The following is a 20,690-nucleotide window of genomic DNA, read 5'->3' as shown; positions in this document are numbered from 1 at the left end:
TGGAGTTTGTGCCTCACACTCCGGAAATCACATTTTATTTTTTCCTTGGGATTTAATTTATTCTGTGCCCTGAGGAAGTTCTTTCACTCGGTGACCTTCACAGCAGCTTTCTCTGCCTTTTTTTTTTCTTTTTTCAAATGGAGCTCAAAGGCACAACACATCTAGAAGAGCATTTTCCTTTCATTTTCACTTAAAAATGGGAACTTTAAAAATCCATCCTTATCACGGCCTTCCAACAGAGCAAATGTTTCCATTGCGATTCTGGGGGTGGGGGGGTGGGGCGGGGAGCATGGATGATGGGTACCCGGACCAGTTTGTGAAAGCAGCAGCTAGCAGCTGCCCTGTGCTGTTTCTGACACCCTCCAGAAGCGCAGTGCCCGCCGAATGGGCAAACGGAATGGACGCTTCCGTCCTCCTTCCGTGTCTCTACCCACACGTCTCACAACAGGGTTTTGCTTTCCTGTTTCCAAGCGCAGTATCCAACTCCTCTTCCCTCCTTCTTGGGCAGCATGGGAGGGGTTGAGGCCGGCAGACGGATGAGGTGGGGAGCCTGTGACGTCCAAAGGTGATTCGAAGTTGCAGATTTCAGTTTGTAGAAATCCAGCACCTAATCTTTTTGCTATCTGAAGCACAGGGTAAAAAAAAGATGAAGGCACCTGATAATGCTTGTGTTTCTAATGTGCAGCTCATTACAATCCTCTCTTATGCTTGCCCTCTAAAGGAAGAAAAATAGAGGAAAAGACAAAATAACGGAGAACCTTTATTTGTCTCCAGGCTGTGCAGAGTGGTCTCACGGGTCAGGCACTGGCGAGCTAGACACACTCTTCCCCTTCTTCATCTGTGTCCCCTTCATTTTCTTTTTCTCCCGGTGAACACTCAGCAGCGTTTTTCTGTCCAGCCTTGGACACTTTTCCTCACCTGTCATTTGTAAAACCATTGAGTCTATGGGTGTTAAAGTGACAACATCATAATGATTATAATTTTACATGAAGTGTTCTGTATTCATATGATTTTTTGCTTTAAAAAACAAAGCTACTTTTTCTGAAATGTAAAGAGAGGCATTCAGCAATAATTCAGTCTCACCTAAAGAGGCTCCAAAAAGGAATGAAGTCATCGAATCCAGTTACTGTTTTTATGCAGCCTTATATAAGCAACAGTGCTATTTAAAATGTTGATTTTAAAAAAATAAGAATAGAATTGTGCTATATATATATATATGTATATATATACATACACATGTGTGTATATATGTATACACACACACATATATATAGTCTCACCAGATTCTTCACCACACTAGACCACGGACATTTATTTTTGTTTAGCTTTATGAACAGCATGGATAAAAAAAACCTTGGAGATGCTTAGCAAAATCATTGATTAGTTATGTCTTGTTTTGTTTAAGTAATGGGGAGTAAAGAGGAATTGGGAGAGAAATGTGTCAGTCAACTCAATCAAGTAGTTTTGGGTATTTAGAAAGTATGAATTTTTATTTTACTATTAACATGTATTATCTGTGACGATGAGTGATTTCATTTTACAGATTCACTATGTTTGCAAATTAATGGGACTCACACAAGGACTGTTGGCTCTTAAAGGAAGTGCAACTCATTATTAATTGTTTTTAGCATAAGCCTGACTGAGTTTCTCCCTTCCCCCAGTCTGTTGCACTGTTTATATCTAACTGTGGAAAATGAACATCCAGAATGAAGGACCTTTCTCGAGGCCTCCCGAGCCCTCCACTGCACACCCACCTCTGTGTGCACACGGATTCAGTTCACCGAGGCTTTGTCCCCTCAGCAGCGATGTCCCCCTCCGAAGGTCCTGCAGAGCAGCTCACACTTCACCCCCTGGCCTGTGCTGGCACTCCCTCTGCTCACAGGGCCAGGACTGGTCGTGGACCCAGTCCCTCTTTCCCTTTCAATCCTCCCATCTACCCTTTCCAAGTCCCTCTTGCTCTTCAAACACATTGTTCCTCCTGACCTTGTGAAGATGTCTTGGATCTCTGATTTTTCCGGACTGCAGTCTCATAGTTCCCATTTTCCAGCATTCAGCAAATGCAGATTTCTCCCTGGGTGCCAGGCACTGGGGTTGGGACACAGTCCTTCCCTTGGTGCAGCCCTTTAGAATGGCTGCTGCCTCCCACTCCTTCCTTCGTCTGTTGCAGCCTCCTCTCTCCTCACACACTGGAGATTGGCGAGCCACTGGCCGTCCTGCGCTGGGCCCGTCTGTGCACATGTGCATGTCCTTCCCGATCGCTAGTGTAGATCGGCTCTCTAAACCACTTCCCCCACTCCCAAGACAATGTACAGTTGTGCTGAAGAGTGTATCTTCTTTGACAAAATTATTAGTCCCGTATTATAACCAAACGTGGTTCAAGGTGTGACTAGAAGATTCATTGTTTCCCAGTATTTATACAATGACAAATTGTTTCTGAAGTTACGGAATGCAGTGTGAAATATTCTATTCAAACATCAGGACCCCAGCTGAAACTCTCACAATGACAATGGATGGCATCACATTTGTGTGTATTCTTTGCAACTGACCAAGAGGATGAGCCCAGCTCCCTGGCCCCGCCCGCCAGCTCCGTCCCTGGGTAGTGGGTCAGGCCCTGACAGTGTGTAATCACAGGCTTCAGTGAGCAGGCTCCCCACTCCAGTCGCAGTGCTCTGTGGTGATACACTCATGTACAAAGTGACCTTTGAGGCCTCTTCTTTTTATTTGGAGACTGCCAACATCACTGTCATTTGTAAATGACAGTGATGTTGGCACTTCCTGGTACTTAGGTACTTCCTAGACATCCAAATTAATCACAGTCGCCCTTGTGTGAGGAGTTTGACTTTCTCTGTGTCTGTGGCTTTGGACAGCTCCTGGAGCCTGGGAGGTCCTTCCGGGCCCTAAAAGTTTAATTTCAGGTGGGGAGTGTGTGTGCAATGAACCTGCCATCGGTTCATTATTATCGAATCAGTTCATAAAGAAATATTCAAGGGCTTGATGCTCTCAGGATGCTCCAGGGCATGTTTATAAATTAAACAGCTTTTTAAAAAGAACCATAACACTTATAAATGTGCTGGCAATATTTAAAACACCTATGAGGGTGTAATGTAGAAAAACGGGTTTTGTGTATGTCCAAAAATCTGCCTACAATAGGCTGAAACTTCTAAATTTTTAGGTGTTTTTCTTTTCCTAATTCCATATCCCATAAGTGTATTTTACAGGAGGAGTACATTAAAACAGTAAAGGTCAAGAGTAAGCCTTGAATTTTATGGTATTAATGGAACTTGGAATTGAATGGCAAGTAAAAATACATGTGTGCACTGATTAGAATCTTCTTTCTCATCAAGTAAGTTACTGTACATAATAGACACTCACTAAAAAACTGAGAAATGGATGAGTGGAAAGACTAAAATAGAAGATTCATGGGTATATCATTTTTCCAAGAGCAACAAAACAAAAAGTAATCAACTCAGATGTCAATCATTATTTTAGTTTTATCAAGCCAGATAGTTTAATTTATATACACATTTTCTTTGATACTAAGTTAACTGAATCAAGATTTGAAGGGATGCATGGTCATAAATTTGAGTCTTTTTCATGGAAAACTCAACCAAGTAAAGAAAGCAAATATACACTGAATGTTGTGCAGAGTCAAGTAGGTTTATGTCTGTATCTCTTTTTTCATTCTTTCATTCCTTCATCCATTCCTTGACTCATGCTACTCTGATTTGGAATTGAATGAACCTACATAATTTAAATTACAGTTTATGAAAATAGGTTCATCATGAGGGCTATTTTATAATCTGCAACAGATTATCTGCCATACTTTTATTATTACATTATTATCACTTTATAACATGAAGTATTTAATACTATGTAGCAAGTTTCTATTAGCTACAGTAATCTCTCAAAATCTATATTAATATTACAAAGTGTTATTGTGTTATATAAGAATATGCTGACATTATCATGAATTCAAAAGGGTAATTGAATTGAGGATTAGCTCCGTCTCTTGGTGGTGCATCACCATTATATTAATTCTGTGTATTGTCTAAATGTCATAGTTTACTGAGCACTTGCTCATTACCTCATTCAGTCTTCTGTAGACCCCATGGCCTTACTAACACCATTCTTGTTTTACCGATGATGAAACAGATAGTTGTTGATGTTTTTCGTAACTGCTCAAATACAGGAAGTTCTTTTGACATCAAGCCCTGCCTTGTTTTCATTATGTCATGTTCATTGCTTGGACATGTATGGTAGAGAAAAGCATGAGGATTTCCCTGGCCACGTCAGCTGACTTCACCCTGACACTGTGTCCTCATTGTATAAAAAGGAGCTGGGAAATACTGCAAAGTTAAGTGATCCATGTGGGGTCAATTTTTTCCCCATTGCCATGGAAAACCCTGGAATACAGGAGAGTTTTCTTCTATTGAACAAGTTGGTTTTCTCTCACTTTCCAGAGTTGTTCTAATGGAAGCTGCATGTCTCACTGACCACATGTCAAGTCCTTTTACACCCAAAAGGACTTCATGTATAAATGCGGCCCATGCTGGCATGTTACTTAGAAGTCTCCTGTCTTTGTCCAGCATCAAGGACCACTTGGACACCATCAACGGTTAGATGAATAAGTATTACCTTTTGGCTCAGGGACCATTATCTGACCATTGGAGGGCAAATAGAGGAAGTTGTTTCTAATTGTTCCTGTATCCTGCTCCAGTATGAGGAGGGCAGGAACGGGTTTCATTTTCCCTGTAACACCATCGGCATAGATGGTTAGTTGTCTTTATTGTCCTGGGGGGGATTCTTCCCATCTGAAAAGCTTTATATAGACTAATATGGGGATTGTGTGTTTAAATAAAGAGCATGCTGAGTTAGGAAATTAATGTAAATAGATTTTAAAATATTTGCCTTTATACATCAGATTTCATTCTGGGATTCTAAATAAATAGTACCTTGAAGCAGTTGCCATGTAAATGTAAAATGTGTTCTTTGAGATTGTTTTTATGAGAAATGGTATCTACTAAGGGGGGGGTAACATGATCTGAGCAGAGCTGTTTCCAGGGAGAAAACAATGGGCACGTAACCCAATTCTATGCTTGTGGTCTGTGTACACATGCACTTTCACGTGCACACACACACACACCTGTGTATCTGGTGAGTACACAATTATAGACCAAAAACATCACTTTGTTTTCTGATGAGAGATTTACAAAAAGTGCACTATGAAAATCTGCAGCTTGGGTACTAGACACATTGATTAATTTTGATTGCCTCTCCCATTTTTAGAATTTTGGAGGAAACACTACTTTTTGGTGGATCGGTAGATGCCATATATCCCTATAGGTAGAAGAGACTCTTTCATCAACTCACTCATTTTACAGATGAGAAGCTAAGCGACTGGTCCAATGTCAGCCATGTCCTCATGCTGTTCTTTATATCGACTTTGCAGAGATCGGCTTAAGTTGGTGGCCTATTCTCACAGGTCAGGACATTACAGTATACTAACCTCATTTCTTTTCCTATCTCTATTTTCTTGATATACAACTTACCTTTTAAAAATCCTCTTTTGGCCCTTGCTGGTGTGGCTCAGTGGATTGAGCATCCATGTGGGAACCAAGGGGTCACTGGTTTGATTCCCAGTCAGGGCACATGCCTGGGTTGCAGGCCAAGTCCCAAGTAGGGGACACATGGAAGGCAACCACACATTGGTGTTTCTCTCCCCCTCTTTCTCCCTCCCTTCCTTCCTCTCTCAAAATAAATAAATAAGAACCTTTTAAAAATAATACAGAAAAATTCTCTTTTGTAATAAGACTGAACCCAAGGACAACCCAGGTCACTTTTTATTTGCCCTCCTGCCTGCCTGCAACTCAAATGGGGCAGGCCCCAGGGCCGTTTTCACTGTGGGGTCCGGACCATGTGTTTGTTGTATCTTTTTCGTATCTTTGCGGAGAAGACACCCTTGGCCTCAAGGGCTCTTGCTTTTCGTGCTCTGCCATAAGCATTTAAAAAATATGTATAAAGATGATTATCAGGTACATTTTTGTATTCCTTCAACTTTTTATTTAAAAATAATTTTACATTTAAAGAAAAGTTGCAATAATAAAAATGGTACAGAGAATACGCATATGATTGCTGATTTTTTTAAACAGATTACCTCATTTTTATCCTATGTTCTCTGTCCAATGGTCTGATAATTTATCTGTAGATAGATTATTTATATACATACATATACATGTATATATTTGGAGAGTAGATCTATATCTAGAGATAGAGAAGGGCAGGGAACTTTTTTCCAAGCCATTTGAAAGTAAGTTTTGTACATCATAGGTTTTTATTTAATCTTTTAAGAAAACCTCATAACTTTACTTTCTCTTTATGGACATCTGTAGTAAAAGGCAAAAAGATTTATACAATCTGAAGAGAAACCAGAGTATTATCAGGCACACATTTTATACTAAAGATAAAAATAAGATCATTTGTTGGTCTCCCAACTTTACAAATTTTAAATGAACAATAAAAGAACATATGTTGTTATCATATCTGCTAAGCTGCAAATTCTTTTAAAAATCTGTCAGGTCATTTTTATGACAGAATATGAACCTGGGGCCTCATCATATTTGGTTCTACTGAAATATATTTCTTAGAGGGAAAAATAGCCTAGGTGTCGACACAAGTCTGTAGTCAGCTATAATGGTTAATGTGCAACCTCCCTTGGAAAATCTGTTTTACAAGCAAAATGTTGACACAATTTTAATTATAGCACTCAAGTGAGCACTGTTATAATTTTTAATGTTTCTCCACGGTAACATTTTCCTTGTTCTGGTAGAGAAAAATGCTCTGATCCTCAGTCCCTGGTTTCTGGTACTTTTGGATTTTATAGGACTGTTGTCTTTTTTAAAGTGCTATCTTTTTGAACAGAAAATTTTCATTTGGTCACAAAGATAGAATGTGACTTGAGATCTGGTGGACGTATTTATTAATGGGAATTTGCATCTCACTGGCAGTCACTATTCAGGTTTAATACATCACTATTTGGGCCTTACATGGTTTAAGGTCCAAAGAGGTCCATGAAGAGACAAGATTCTCAGCACCTGCTCACGGGCACTAGGGACACTGTCCACATTCATCATCTAAAGAAATGGTGTGTAATAGTGAAATGGTGTATTGCTAAAGTTTTATGTTTATTAGGACTCAAGGCATTGTAAAATAATATATAAAATAGTGTGCTTCAGTGTGGCACATAATAGTCAATGCCTCTTCCCTTGGAGGTCATATATCAGAAGATGGAGAGTATGCTTGACTGTTTGGAAATTTAAAAATTCTGTCTATGCATTGCCATTCATTCTACTAAAATATACTTCCGTGGCTTCCCACTGCTCGTTGCCCGTCATCTCTTTAACATGCCTGGCTCTTTGGTGGAGGTTCAGGAATGTCAGCTCATTGTTGGTTTGCTCCTATGCCCTTCCTTTATCCCTATCTGGATTTGTGCAGCTGTGGAGTTCATGCTGCCTTTTGGGCACTGAGGGGAGACCAGTGCCCTGGTTTGTCTCAATGGCATTACAGGACTGGCAAGGATAAAAACACTGTGCCTTCATGGCGTGAGCTCCTGCGAAGGGGAGGGCTCAGTGTGCCCCCATGGCAAAGCTGTCTGCAACCAAGTTTTAAGTCGGAGAGTAATTATAGCTGCCCCTGGCCAAGAAAAACAAGGCTGTGAGCCAAAATACCAGTCTTTGTTTTCTCAGCTCTAGCTGATGAGTTCTATGAAACGGTTATTGCTTTCAGACAGTGTTGTAAGGGCTTCATCTTTTGTATAGCCACTCACCTGACGAGAACTGCTTTGGTTAGAGGCATTTATATATATGCATACACATATACACACACAGTTGACCCTTGAACTTTGCAGGGGTTAGGAGTGCTCACTTTTCATGCAGTTGAAACACCACGTATAACTTTTGACTCCCCACAAACTTACCTACAGTCTTCCCTCAGTATCCACGGGGGCTTGCTTCTGGGTACCCCAGAAAATACCAAAATCTGCAGATGCTCAAGACCCGTACATGAAATGGCATAGAGCAATGCACACAGCCACCCCTTCACATGCACGGGTTCCCAACCATGAATCAAAAATACCGCTTTCAATCCCAGGTTGGCTGAATCTGGGGTGTGAAACCTGGGAATTCTAAGGGTCTAATGCAGATTTATTGAAAAACATCCTCATATAAGTGAACTTACGCGGTTCAAACCTGTGCTGTTCAAGGGTCTACTGTATTTGCCAAATACAAAAGCAGTCTGTGGAAGAGTGTATGGATGTGTATTCCTGGACTTGGGATGACTTCACAAGTCGCATATTTTCCAGGTAATCTGTGTGTGTAAAGTTTCTTATTTCATCATTGCTTTGGGGTCAGGTTGGGTAGTACACATGCATGTAGACCTATAAAAGCAGTGATAGACTTCAACACAACTTTTCTAAGAATCAGGAATTACAGATTTTAAAGCAAAAGCTTCTATCTGGGTATATCCAAGCGTGAACAGTAAAAGAATTTATTTGGATCACAACCTGAGGACTTGCGATGTTAGGGAACAGTTGTTTATATAATTGGTGTATTTCTGAATTACCTGTACATATATGTTACATATTTTAATTGAATTAGAGTGAAATTTACAGAATTTAGGATGATATATTCTTGCATTTAGGAATTCATATATATCACATATTCTATAGAACAGCTATCAGTGGGGATACACTGAGAAAACTAAAAGGAAAGGACTATATTTTTTCATATATTTTTAAGCTAGGTTTCATTAATAATGAATGACCTAAAATTAAAATATGAGGTCTGTTCATAAAATATTCAGCTGTATATAATATGAAAAATAGAGACATCTACTGAAGAAGCGACAAGATACAAGAAACATTGTACATAGGACAATGACGCCTCAGTCCCCTCCAAAGTCGGCACCTGGGGACCTCACAGTTCTCCCGATCACCATCAACTGCCCCGTCCTATTTTCCTGAATTTCATCAACAGTCTGAAATCTCTTTCCTCTCAAAGATGATTTTACTTTTGGGAAAAGCCAGAAGTTGCAGGGCGCTAAACCTGGGCTGTAGAGGGGCTGAGTTATCTGGGTGATTGGATTTTTTTTGCCAAAAAACTCTGCACAAGACATGATGCATGAACTCATTATAAAGCTGCCAATCACCGGTTGCCCGTAACTGCGGCCTTCTGAATCATCCAAATAGTTTCCATGGAAAAATGTTCAAGCTCAGTGCAAAATCTGATGCAGATGCATTGCTCTACTCACTCAGTCATTTTGAATGTGACAGCCACACAGTACACAGGTTCACTCAATGGCATCTACTGCCCCCACTGACTAGTACAGTGAAGTCATCATTGTTTACTCCTGCACATTCCAGTCCACTCTCCTTGGCTGCCAGGTTACATTGATGTCATGCAAACTGTTCTGTTATTAACAGTGGCTGGAATTTTTCTGAACAGACCTCATCTAAATTCTCATAAAATGTGAAACAGTCATTCAAGACACACTGGAAACCCTTTCCTCTACACACTTCTTCTTTAATTGGTACCATTCAATATCTGCCTTTTATGTAGAAGTGATCTATAAATGAAACCCATTAAAATATTACCATTCTTTTAAAAAAAAAACACACACTTTGTTTTTTTTAATTTGAAGACTACAGAAGTTATGTTTGCACATGAGTGCATTTTCCTGGATTTTACCTTAAAGTAAATATTGATAGAAAAATAGTAATGATGCTCTACAATAGAAAAACACATTGTATAATTTAAACATGGGAGTTCTGGTCCCAACCTTGCCACCCACTTGCTGCATGACGTGGGGTAAGTCAGGTAACTTACCTGCATTTGATCGCTGTTTGTGAAACTGAGAAGCTTGAACCAAATGTACTCTAAAGTTTCTTCTTGCTCTAGTACTTTATCACTTATTTGAGGGCTTTAAAAGACTACGATGTTCATTGTGTTGCCAGGAACCTCGAGCAGAGGGGGCCAGCACCAATCATTTGTGGGAGTAAAACAAGAGTCCTTTATAACTAAGTCCGGTACCCTGCATACCACAGTGGGGTTTTGAGAGCTTCTAAGGGCTTTATATAGGGAAGCTGCGAAGATGGGCTAACAAAATAGGGAACTGAACGCTGTGATAGATAGATAAAGTATATAAGAACTGATCTTGTTTGTTCCAAAGAAACATGAGGAAGAGCCTAAGAATATTTGTAAGGACTTTTCCATTTGTTCAACGAATATTTATAGCCTACTATGTGCCAGCTGCCCGAGAGCGAGAATCCGAGAAGGAGATGATGCGGGAATAAGCTGCAGCAAATGCTCCTTTCAGGAAGTAACAGTTTTCCATGAGGCTGAAATGAACGAGACTGGGTCAGGCAGGGTGCTTGGGAGATGTCCTGTAGTCCTTGGAGATGACAGTCCCCTGCGTTTCAGATGATTTAGGAAACATCCTGCCTAATGGCCATGTTTCCTAAGTACTCTTGGCTGTGTCCTGCCACACTGAGTCCTTGGTTTCTTTTCCGCTCTTGCTGGCTTCGTCACCCAAATCTGGGAGATAAGACTCTCACTGCGTGCTTCATTTCCCTCCCAGTCAATACATGCTAGAGTTCAGGGGGATGAGGATGTCAGCATGCTGGAGTCAGTGATATAAAATAGGATTTGAGCCTTCCTTGAGTTATGGTATCTCAGTGTAGTGTTATTAAAAGCCACCGGTTCCCAAAATAACCAGTTTTAAACATAAGCATCAAAATGTTACACACTGCACAGCTAACTGTGGTCTTTGAGTTCCATGATGCCCTAATATGAATCAGCCTTCTGCTTATGGTAGTCTCTATGCCCCTTAAATGGGCTCCCGGACTCGCTCCACCACCTTGCCTGTGATTCAGCGTGGCAGTGAATAGTGCCAGGTGCAGATTATGATGGAGAAGTGATTTTGAGGTGGCTCATTGTTTTAATTCTTTGGCCAGTTCTCTCATTATTTAGATAAATAAGAGTGACCCATAGTTTCAGTGTGTATTTTCCTCTTTTACACTTCCACGAAAGTGGGAACAGTGCAATAACACTATTACAGTTATTTGTCTGTTACTGCAAAAGCAAAACTGCGCTGGGTGTTTACATGACTTACTGTATGCTGTCACAATCAGCTGTGGATTTATAGACCTTTTAGAACTGAGGTTTCAAAGTAGGCCGTCTTACCTGTAGTAAGATCTTACCCATATCTTATTATATATCAAGCTGCAAGTATTCTGTATCTTTTCTAAAGCATCCTACTTAGATTCCATTTGATTGAAACCTTCTTAAATTTGAAACAGCAATTCATCCTAATAAATTTTGTGAATGAGAGGGAAGCTGTCTAAACCCTCCCGTTCAGTGTGGCCCTGGGCCCAGCACCACGCACCTCACCCGGGGGGTGGTCAGAAGGGCAGACCTCCAATCCTCCCCCGACACCTCTTTAGTCAGAATCTGCATTTTGACCAGAAAACCCAGGTAATTTGTGTGCAATTTAGGTTTGAGAAGTGCTGGATTTAAATTTACAAATAACGCTAATGTCCAGGTGAAATTGGTTGGAAATTGGAGGCAGAATAAGTAATTCATTATAATTATTTTTACCTTTGATGTGAAGAAAAGAAAAACCCATGTAGAAATGACTTCTGTTGTCTGAAAATATGTATAAGTGATAAAGTATGAAAATTTATATGAAATCTGTGAGAACTTAGAAATATTGGCAAGAAATAAGATAAAAAGCTATCCCAGAACATGCAGACTAAGTGTGTGAGCACAAAGCCTGTTGTTGTACACAGTATCTGAGGAGCGTGGGAAGCACCCTGACATCTGTGGACGTGTGACATGGGGGTGATGGGGGAGAGAAAGCCAGGTTTGGTCAGTAGAGAGCACAGTGGTCACTTTCCCACTGCCAATGATTTGTCCAGATTTTCTTAAAGGCAGAGAGCGTAGTTGTGGCTGGTGCACTTCTCACACAGTACGTGATAGTATTTGCTAGGAAGATATAGATAAAGTGGAGTGTGCTAAGAGATGGGCTTGAAGATTGATTGTGGTGTAGGGAGAACTGATTTATGAGGAACGAGAAAAATAATTAGATGGGCAGCACTATGCTGTAAGAAGGGACTATGGAGACATGGATATTTGTCTAGTGTTTCTCCAGTGCTGTTTCGGGGAGTACCCATATGAAGGATGCAGAAACGTTAGGGTGTAAGAAATTTGTTATAAAGCAAAGCAGATCAGCTGGAATTAGTCTGTTAAATTAGGAACACTATTAAAGATTAATTTTAGAAACTTTTACCTGGTGCATGAGAAATTACCTTGAGTGGGATGACTTTATCCCCAACAACTTTTGAAAGCTCAGTGAGCAAAGAATGGAAAATCATTTATGAAGTTGTTGAATTTCTTCCCAGGGAAATGACTGGAATCCCATCCCTTGAAACTTTTAAAATTGTGGTGGAGAAAAACCAGGTGTTGCCTGTGGGAACTCCCCACATGTGGCAGAGAGCTGGGGGCTGATGAGCAACGTTTTTCTTCTGCAGTTTCTTTGATTATTGCTGATGTTGCCATACCCAGATATTTTTCATGAGGTTTCTACCTTACTTAAATTAAAAGTTCCAGTTTCTAGACATACAGCTAGAGAGCGTCACTCATCTGCCCTCCACGTCTGCCCCCTTGTCACTGGCAGGCTACCTGCATCCAGGGACACTCTTCTGTCACTTCTCCAAACCATGTAATTCATTAAAAGATGCAATTCAGTGAGTACTGGAAATGAACTCACTCCCCACATTTTCTTCATTTGGAAAGCTAAAACGATAAGCCCAACATACATGTTGCCTTGTGGAGCTGTTTGTCAAATGGATACAGAAGCTCTGAAGGTCTGAAGTCGTGTAGTGCTTCGCAGAGTTCAGTGGTCCTTTCTTTTCACCAGGACAGAAAGCAAGTAAAGTCAAATCAAATCAAATTGTTTGGCATTCGAATTCATTACTTCACTTTTTTATGCCATTCCTTCAAGTCCACATTTATATTGTCTAGGAGATTGAGTTTAATATAGGTGCTGCCAAGAGCACATGTCAGATATGTTGACTGGAAATATTTACTGGATACTTCTCTGTGCTAGTGTGGGCAAGTTTGCCAAACCTAAATACTAAGTCACGTTAATTAAGTTACTTCAGGTGCTCCATGACATGAATAATTTTTGATGATATTTTTTAAATTGTTGTTCAGTTTTATTATTATTTACTTAACACACCTACTTTTGTTTAAGAAATTCTCTTTATCTGTAGCCCAAACGTCTTACTCCTTTTCTTCCTCAAGGAGATCTAGACATAAACACAAAGATTAGGATCACAGTGCACTATTTTGTTCGTCAAAGTAGTACAGAGATCGTCTCTTTTATATCCTGTTTTCCGTGAAAAAGGTGCCAACAAACGGCCAATATCTTACATGGGCACATGACAACTGTCTTAAAGATGAAAACTAATTGAGGGAAAAACTAAACTGATAGATTGCAGCCTTTCTTTTTCTTCTTTTGCTTCCTGACTGATACACTTACTGACGGGGGCAAGGGAAAAAGTCCTTTTCCTTTCTAAATCGTTCTACTAGTGTCGTATTGATTTTCCCCCAGTGCACCCTGTGGGCTCAGAGGGTCGCATGTTTCCATACATTACTCGTATCCATGCAGCACCTGGACTCAGGGGCTGGCCCGGACTGCTAGAGCTGTGATGACGTGCTTACCGTTGGCGATTCCCGGGGTGGGGCGTGCCGGGCTCCTGTGCCCGGGACGCCCGGGCTGTTTCCCAACAGTGTTCCTCCTCTTTGAAAAGTGACTTTTGTTCACTCCAGGTGATACCCTAAGGTCCCCAGTATTGTTGCTTAACATTGTTTCTAGTGCCTGCAACAATGTCTTGAGTTCTTTTTGTTTTTTAAAAATTTTTGGCTAATGAAGGAAAAAATGTCCTCCGCAGGTATCCAAATATATCTCTATTTGTAAGAAAATGCGCATCATTACGCGTCTGAAAGAATACGCAGTGACCTGCCTACGTGCCCTTGCTCAGGCCCTCCTTCCCCTTGCTTCGCCCTCTCATCTCGCCTCCCTCTGTTTCAGCTAGCCGTGAGGTGGCTGGAACACAACTGCCATTACCAGCACATGGACGAGCTTCTGCAGTACATCCGCTTCGGCCTGATGGATGTGGATACGCTGCACACAGTTGCCCTGTCCCACCCTCTGGTCCAGGCAAGCGAGGCGGCGACAGCTCTTGTGAACGAGGCCCTGGAATACCACCAGAGCATCTACGCACAGCCCGTGTGGCAGACTCGCAGGACCAAACCCAGGTTCCAGTCAGACACTCTCTACATCATCGGTGGGAAGAAGCGGGAGGTCTGTAAGGTCAAGGAGCTCCGCTACTTCAATCCCGTGGATCAGGAGAATGCTCTCATCGCTGCCATCGCCAACTGGAGTGAGCTGACCCCCATGCCTGTGGGAAGGAGCCACCACTGCGTGGCGGTCATGGGGGACTTCCTGTTTGTGGCAGGAGGGGAAGTGGAGCATGCCAGTGGCCGGACGTGTGCTGTGAGGACTGCCTGTCGCTACGACCCCCGCAGTAATTCCTGGGCAGAGATAGCACCCATGAAAAACTGCCGGGAGCACTTCGTGCTGGGCGCCATGGATGAGTACCTCTATGCGGTTGGGGGCAGAAATGAACTGCGCCAGGTTCTGCCCACAGTTGAGCGGTATTGCCCCAAGAAGAACAAATGGGCTTTTGTGCAGTCCTTTGACCGGTCCCTGTCATGTCACGCCGGCTCTGTGGCGGATGGTCTGCTTTGGATATCAGGTAGAAAATGCCTTCTGTGGGCTTTATCAAAACATACCTTCATTTTAAATTTGTGGGGCAAGTTTAAAGACCAAGCTTTGGTAGTGTGGCAATGTGTAACTGAATGAATGGGCCAAGGCCCCATTTTAGCTAGTTAACATGAAGTTCTTGAGCACCTACTCTATATAGAGCAATGTAATGGGAAGTAATTGGCCTTCCTGTGACTTCCTGAGTGATTCGTGGAGTAAAAATTCGAGATGGAAATTAATGGCCCATCACACCTCTCTTTTGACCAAACCTGTTGTTTAGATTGTTGGCTTTTGATATTCGTGATTGTATTGCACACCAGTGGCTTATCAAGGTTCTCGGCTTTTGACTTTACCCTGGGCTGTCTGATTAGAAGTCTTCATTAAAGTCGGGGCAGGTGAAATGACAGACGGTGAATCCACTGTACTAGGTATAGCAATGGGTATCTACCAGGTAAGAGGATCGCTCTGAACCGATGGAAGGGATTGAAACTATTGACTAAAATGACATTTTGTGTATCTGTGTAGTGAGTCATGCCATCCTAATCCCTCATTCCTATTTAGTCTTCCCTTCTTCCTGATCATTTAAGGGCATTGTTATTTTAGTTTCCTTTTTCTTTTCATTCATTGTTTTAGGAAAAAAGCCTTTTGATTGCGGAAAAAGTAGAGCGACTAGTATGGTGAACTCCATGTTTTCATGACCCAAACCTCAGCACTCACTCCCTCGCTACTTGTTGGGGCAACTTTCCTCACAAGTCCCCCCTGCCACCGTGCCACAGATGAGAGTAAATATGACTGAGACATGATGTGATCTGCTTAGGGAGGAGAAGTGGCCATTTTTCCAGAGGAAAAAGGCCATGAGCAGTGGCCAGTTTCTCAGGGGGAAAAGGCCAGCAGCAGCCAGTTTCTCCGAGGAGAAAAAGGCCTCGAGACCCCTCCTCCAGGACCTTTTATTAGGTTGTAATACACAGGAATACAGGTTGGCAAGGATCAAACAGTAGATAACATTTCAAAGAATTCTGAGGGCTTAGTCTGAGTCAGAGTCTGTCGGGAACAGAGTTTTAGGGTTTCCTGCTTGAACCCTTAACATATGAATGAAAACACTCTTAGCAGAGCAGATTTCACAGGTTTATCAGGAGGTCTTTGTGATGCCAGATTTTTCCCCAGGACAGGCTCTAGCAAGGCAGGGAGCTGCACTCCTCCCCAACAGATATTCAGGCTTAAGGGGATTAGAGCCAGGAAGCACTTCTCCCAGAGAACATGGGGACTCGGGCTACGTCAAAGCTGGGAGGCGAGAGTCCATTGCTCTTTGTTGCAGCCCCCCCCAACCCCAGTCCTTCCATGAAGGCCTCCCAAGTGATGGAGTCTGGCTTAGGTTGCCCCCCACTGTGAGGGGTCTTACCTGTCATTGATTTCCGACCAAGCTTTGGGGGCAAGGAGAGGAAACTGAGGCAGCATTTGCTACCAGAGACAAGCTTTGTCTCCTGCGGCTGGCACTCCAAAGGTCGTCCCTCGCCCTTAGCCACAGGGGGTCGAGATGCAATTCCTAGAACCAGGCAGAGTGGTCTGCAACTGCTGCTGGTCTGGTTTCACCCAGACCCACACACTTCTTCATGCTCCTCCTGGCTGCCTTTTCACTTGTCTAGAGGAGTCTGGGAGGCATGTGTATTAACCTCACATCAGCAACCTGTGCTTCTAGTTCTATCATTGAAAAGACCTAAAATGCTCGCCTTTAAAAAGGTTTGCCTATTAGGGAAGAAAGTTGTATCTTCTCTTAGTTGGAGGATACTCATTCTGTGACTCAGATAAAACTTATTGAATTTCCCCATCAAGGACAGAGAGTGAAATCAGATAAACACTGTAAGCCCTCAATTAATGTCATCAGTATTTTCGGTAACTTTAAGTGAAATGACTTATAAGAAAAGCAATTTTACCACAGGCTAATTGGTATACACATCTCATAAACGTTCTAACAAAATGAGAGTGAACAAAATGCCATTATTTGAGGACCTGCTGTACTAAGAAACTCGGAGGCATCTGTACCTGAAAGAAACAGTCATTGTTAGGTCCCCCTGTGGAGGCTTTGCGGCTCCCTCAGCCTCTTCCCCCGTCGTTTCAGTTCTACTCCAACATCTCCCTTGCATTTACACCAAACTTGCGTGGGCGCTGCTCATTCTACCTACCCTTCTGCCGTCCCCAGTAACCAGGGAGAAAGCCACAGTCTTGCTTTTCCTGGGTAGTGCCTCCATTCCTGGCAGTTTATTGATTTTCATTGAAGAACCAAGCTCATGTCAGGGCTTAAGTGCCTGAATGACTGAAGTTGAGATTAAGACTCAGGAAGAGGACCCAACAAGTACTGGTCCTGTGTACCAAAAAAGCATTCAGTGTGTCTATGTTAGTGTATATATAGGTATAGTTAAATAAAAGCTTCATCAGGTGACTTACCCCCTTCTATTTAATTGTCTTCTATTCTAATAATCATCAGAGCTGTGTCCCCTTAGTTTTGCTGAAGAAACTTCAAACTTGACTATAAATAAGTCTTTGCTAATAGAGGAAACAGATCTCTACTTGGCTTGGATAACAAAACAGTGATGGATTTATGAACTCAATGTAATTCATATTTTCTTCCAATTACTGTTCCTTCCATTGACTCATTTAGTTTCCATATGTTGTTAATGTACTGCATTCTTATATTAACAACATTTTCTAAATTCCGTATGAAATTCTCATAAATATTTCCTATTCTTTGGCTATAAAACTAGCTTTTAAAAAGCTACTGGAGTTTCCCTGATATAGTCTTAAAGATATGACTACTTAATACCTTCCTCAGTGAGTCCATGAGAAAGCACAGAAGCTTATCTTAAACTGGCTGGATCTATCAAGCTGACTTCTCTTTCCATATGGGCCTCTACATTTCCTTTTCCATTTTATTAAATGTATCAACTTATTACAGATCTTATTGCTATATCGCTGTTTTCTCCCTACCGTGAAAGGAAATACATTTTCTTTGTTCTTCTCTTGCACTAATGTATGCTGCATGTGTTAACCATACTTAATGAAAACAATCACAATTTCCTCAGGTTTGTTTCTCCCTACTGTGTACTTGAGATGAAAAACTCACTTCCCTGTGTACAGTACAATACCTTAAATTGCAAAGAGGAGGAAATCACCAGTGACATTTCTAATACCTTCAGTTGTCTGCCTCTTTCCTTAAGCCCAGCTTATAATAAATCAATTGTGAATCTAACCATGGATAGGGAGGGGTGACTAGATTTGCTAATAGCCTGTTAAAAAAAAGACAGGTATATTTCACCCTGACTATCACTGATTTTGAAGTGTTACTCTGATTTATTTGAACAGATGAAACTGTTTGAGGCTATTCCTTATCCTTTGCCAAATAATCAAGTATTTACAATTTAATTGATGGGGATTGGGTCATTGGTATTCTTCTGGTATTTTGCAAGCTTTGCCTGAGGTAGCGGTAGTAAGGATTTTAGAATGTGGATTTTAGACCTCATTTTTTTTGTGCCACAGAACAGGGAATGAATGTTTCTTTAGAGACTCATCATTTCCAGGGTGCTCAATCTCTCCACAAACCCCCTTCCCTTTCTCTGTCCATTTTGAGGTCAGGACGCCTTGAAAACCTTTCCATGGTTTTTAAAATGAGACAAGCCGAGATGGATTCAGAAAAGCAGGCTGCATGGGTATGCCCAGTAGCATTCGGTTTGGGATGCTAGCGATGGTCATATTCTACAGGCTCCTGTGGCATTTGACATTGTGACCCAATTCACAAATGATCCACATCATTTCTACTTGAAATTCACAATGATGAGATAAAATAAGCGTGAAATATCCTCCAGTTGTTCTTTAAGAGGTATGCTGTCCCCTTTAAGGTATTGTCAAGTGTGACAAAGATCCTTTTTCTGTGTGTGACAATTAATCATGAGTTCACCTTGCAGAACAACTTACCTTTTCACTTTGTCAAAAAAACAAAACAAAACAAAACAGCAGGATAATGGGAAGCTAATCACAAAATTAGTGCTTTAAAACTATAAAAACAAGACAAATGCCACTGCATTAACCCCAAAGCAGTATTTAGCCCTCTAGTGCTTTCTTGATGCTTTGGTGAATGCTGCATTCTCTAGTGCTGGTCGGTAGATAAATGAGATGAATTCAGTCAACACTCTTCCTGCCCTTTAGGAGCTGACAATCAAAGATTTTTGCAGATATTTCATTAATGAAACATTTGTTAAAGCTTTTTTAACTCCCTAGAAGATATGTTTATTTTTATCTTGATTTAATTTAGATGAAGTTTGCATTGCCCTGTTTTAAGTAACTTTAATTTATTCAAACCTACTAAAGGGACTTTGGCTTCTTTAGTATTCATTAACATTAGAACAATGTAAAATTTCATTAGTATGTTTAAATGCCATTGCTTTAGTTTTATCTGTGCTAACCCTGAACTAACATCTTAAAAATGATACACAAACCATTGGGAACCAACAGGGGGCAAGGCAGAGGATGGACTGTAGTCACAGACCACAGTCACGTTCTCATGGAACTTGCTCCACTTCTTTCCAACCAGGAGATGCTGAGCGAGGTTCCTGAGTTCAGTAAGTCTTGTCCCAGGTGAGTGCTAGAAGGAAAAAGCAGAGTAAGACATAGGTCTTATGCTGGGGTCCTTGGTATAGTAGAGGGAACAAATTCTTAAACAGATGATTATAGTATAGCATATGCTCTCTATGATGACGGAAGTCTTTCTTGGGTACAGAAATAGTGCAAAGGAGGGAGCAAATAGTGCAAAGGGCATAAGAGACTTCAAAAAAGTGTGTAGCACTTTCATCATAATTTGGCCTGTGGTCCACTGGATACTTCCTACTTACCCGTCAACCCTCCCATTCTTGTGCTTGGGATTCAGAGTCCAATCATATCAATAACTCTTTCACTCTGGCAAGCACACAATGTGGGGCAAACCCAGTGGTCCCATTGTCTGTCCGTTCCTGGGCAGCTGAGTCCTGGGGGAGGAGGCCAGTTGACCAGAGGGCTGGTAGGGCTACACACTCAGCTCCCCAAGACCTCTCTACTGCTGACCACTAGTGTCCTCACTTTCCTCAAAACCCCCACCTCTCCAACTCAGAGAAAGGGCCTTGCCTCAGTGCAAAGGTAAGTGAGGAGGTTCTCACAGCAAATCCAGTGAGATACAATGAGGTGGTGGAGAGTGTGAGGAAACAGCTGGGCTAGAGATAGTCTGGCAAGGGGCAGAGGGCAGAAGGTTGGGAAACCCTGGTGAGGAGGATACAGAGGAGGGGCCACTGAGGAAGGAGCCTGAGAATGTGGGAGGGGCAGGGCCAGAGGAGGAGTGCGGTAGAAACAAAGCCACAACTGAAGGGCATGGAGAGAGGCATCCAGTACGACAGGAAAACCAAGGTGTAACAGGCGTGTCCAACCTGCAGCCTGCTTGCCTCACGTGGTCCAGGATGGCTATGAATGCAGCCCAATACAAAATCATAAATTTACTTAAAACATTAAGGGGTGTGTGTGTGTGTGTGTGTGTGTGATTACATGTCTCAGTGTATTTAGTGTGTGGCCCAAAACAGCTCTTCTTCTTCCAATGTGGTCCAGAGATGCCAAAAGGTTGGACACCCCTGGAATATTTCCTCTGCCTTTTTTCAATGAGAAACTGTTACTTGGAAATTTCAGCGAAAGCCATTTCAGGGAGTGGAAGCAGGTGGAAGCCAGAATGCAGTGATGGAAGGTGCAAACAGAAAGGGAGGAAGTGAAAACTGTAGGGGTGGGCTGTATTTGCAAGGGGC

The 20,690-nt window shown here is 41.8% G+C and overlaps 1 protein-coding gene across 4 annotated transcripts in view; it reads left to right on the top strand.

The window, feature by feature from the left end:
* Positions 1-20,690, top strand: part of KLHL32 (kelch like family member 32) — a 188,341-nt gene that overhangs the window by 138,923 nt on the left and 28,728 nt on the right. For 2 of the 4 annotated variants that reach the window (XM_037059738.1, XM_037059737.1), the window contains one exon: positions 14,146-14,872. The exons of the other annotated variants lie outside the window; for them this stretch is intronic. In XM_037059738.1, coding sequence (XP_036915633.1) covers positions 14,146-14,872 — 727 coding nt within the window. The remainder of the gene's footprint in view (positions 1-14,145; positions 14,873-20,690) is intronic. 4 annotated transcript variants of the gene reach the window in all.

This window comes from Sturnira hondurensis, unplaced genomic scaffold (genome assembly GCF_014824575.4).
Source record: "Sturnira hondurensis isolate 20B ecotype Veracruz unplaced genomic scaffold, ASM1482457v3 Scaffold0011291, whole genome shotgun sequence".
Taxonomy (NCBI): domain Eukaryota; kingdom Metazoa; phylum Chordata; class Mammalia; order Chiroptera; family Phyllostomidae; genus Sturnira; species Sturnira hondurensis.
The sequence above is the reverse complement of the archived record's forward strand: the minus strand, read 5'-3'. Positions and strand labels throughout refer to the sequence as shown.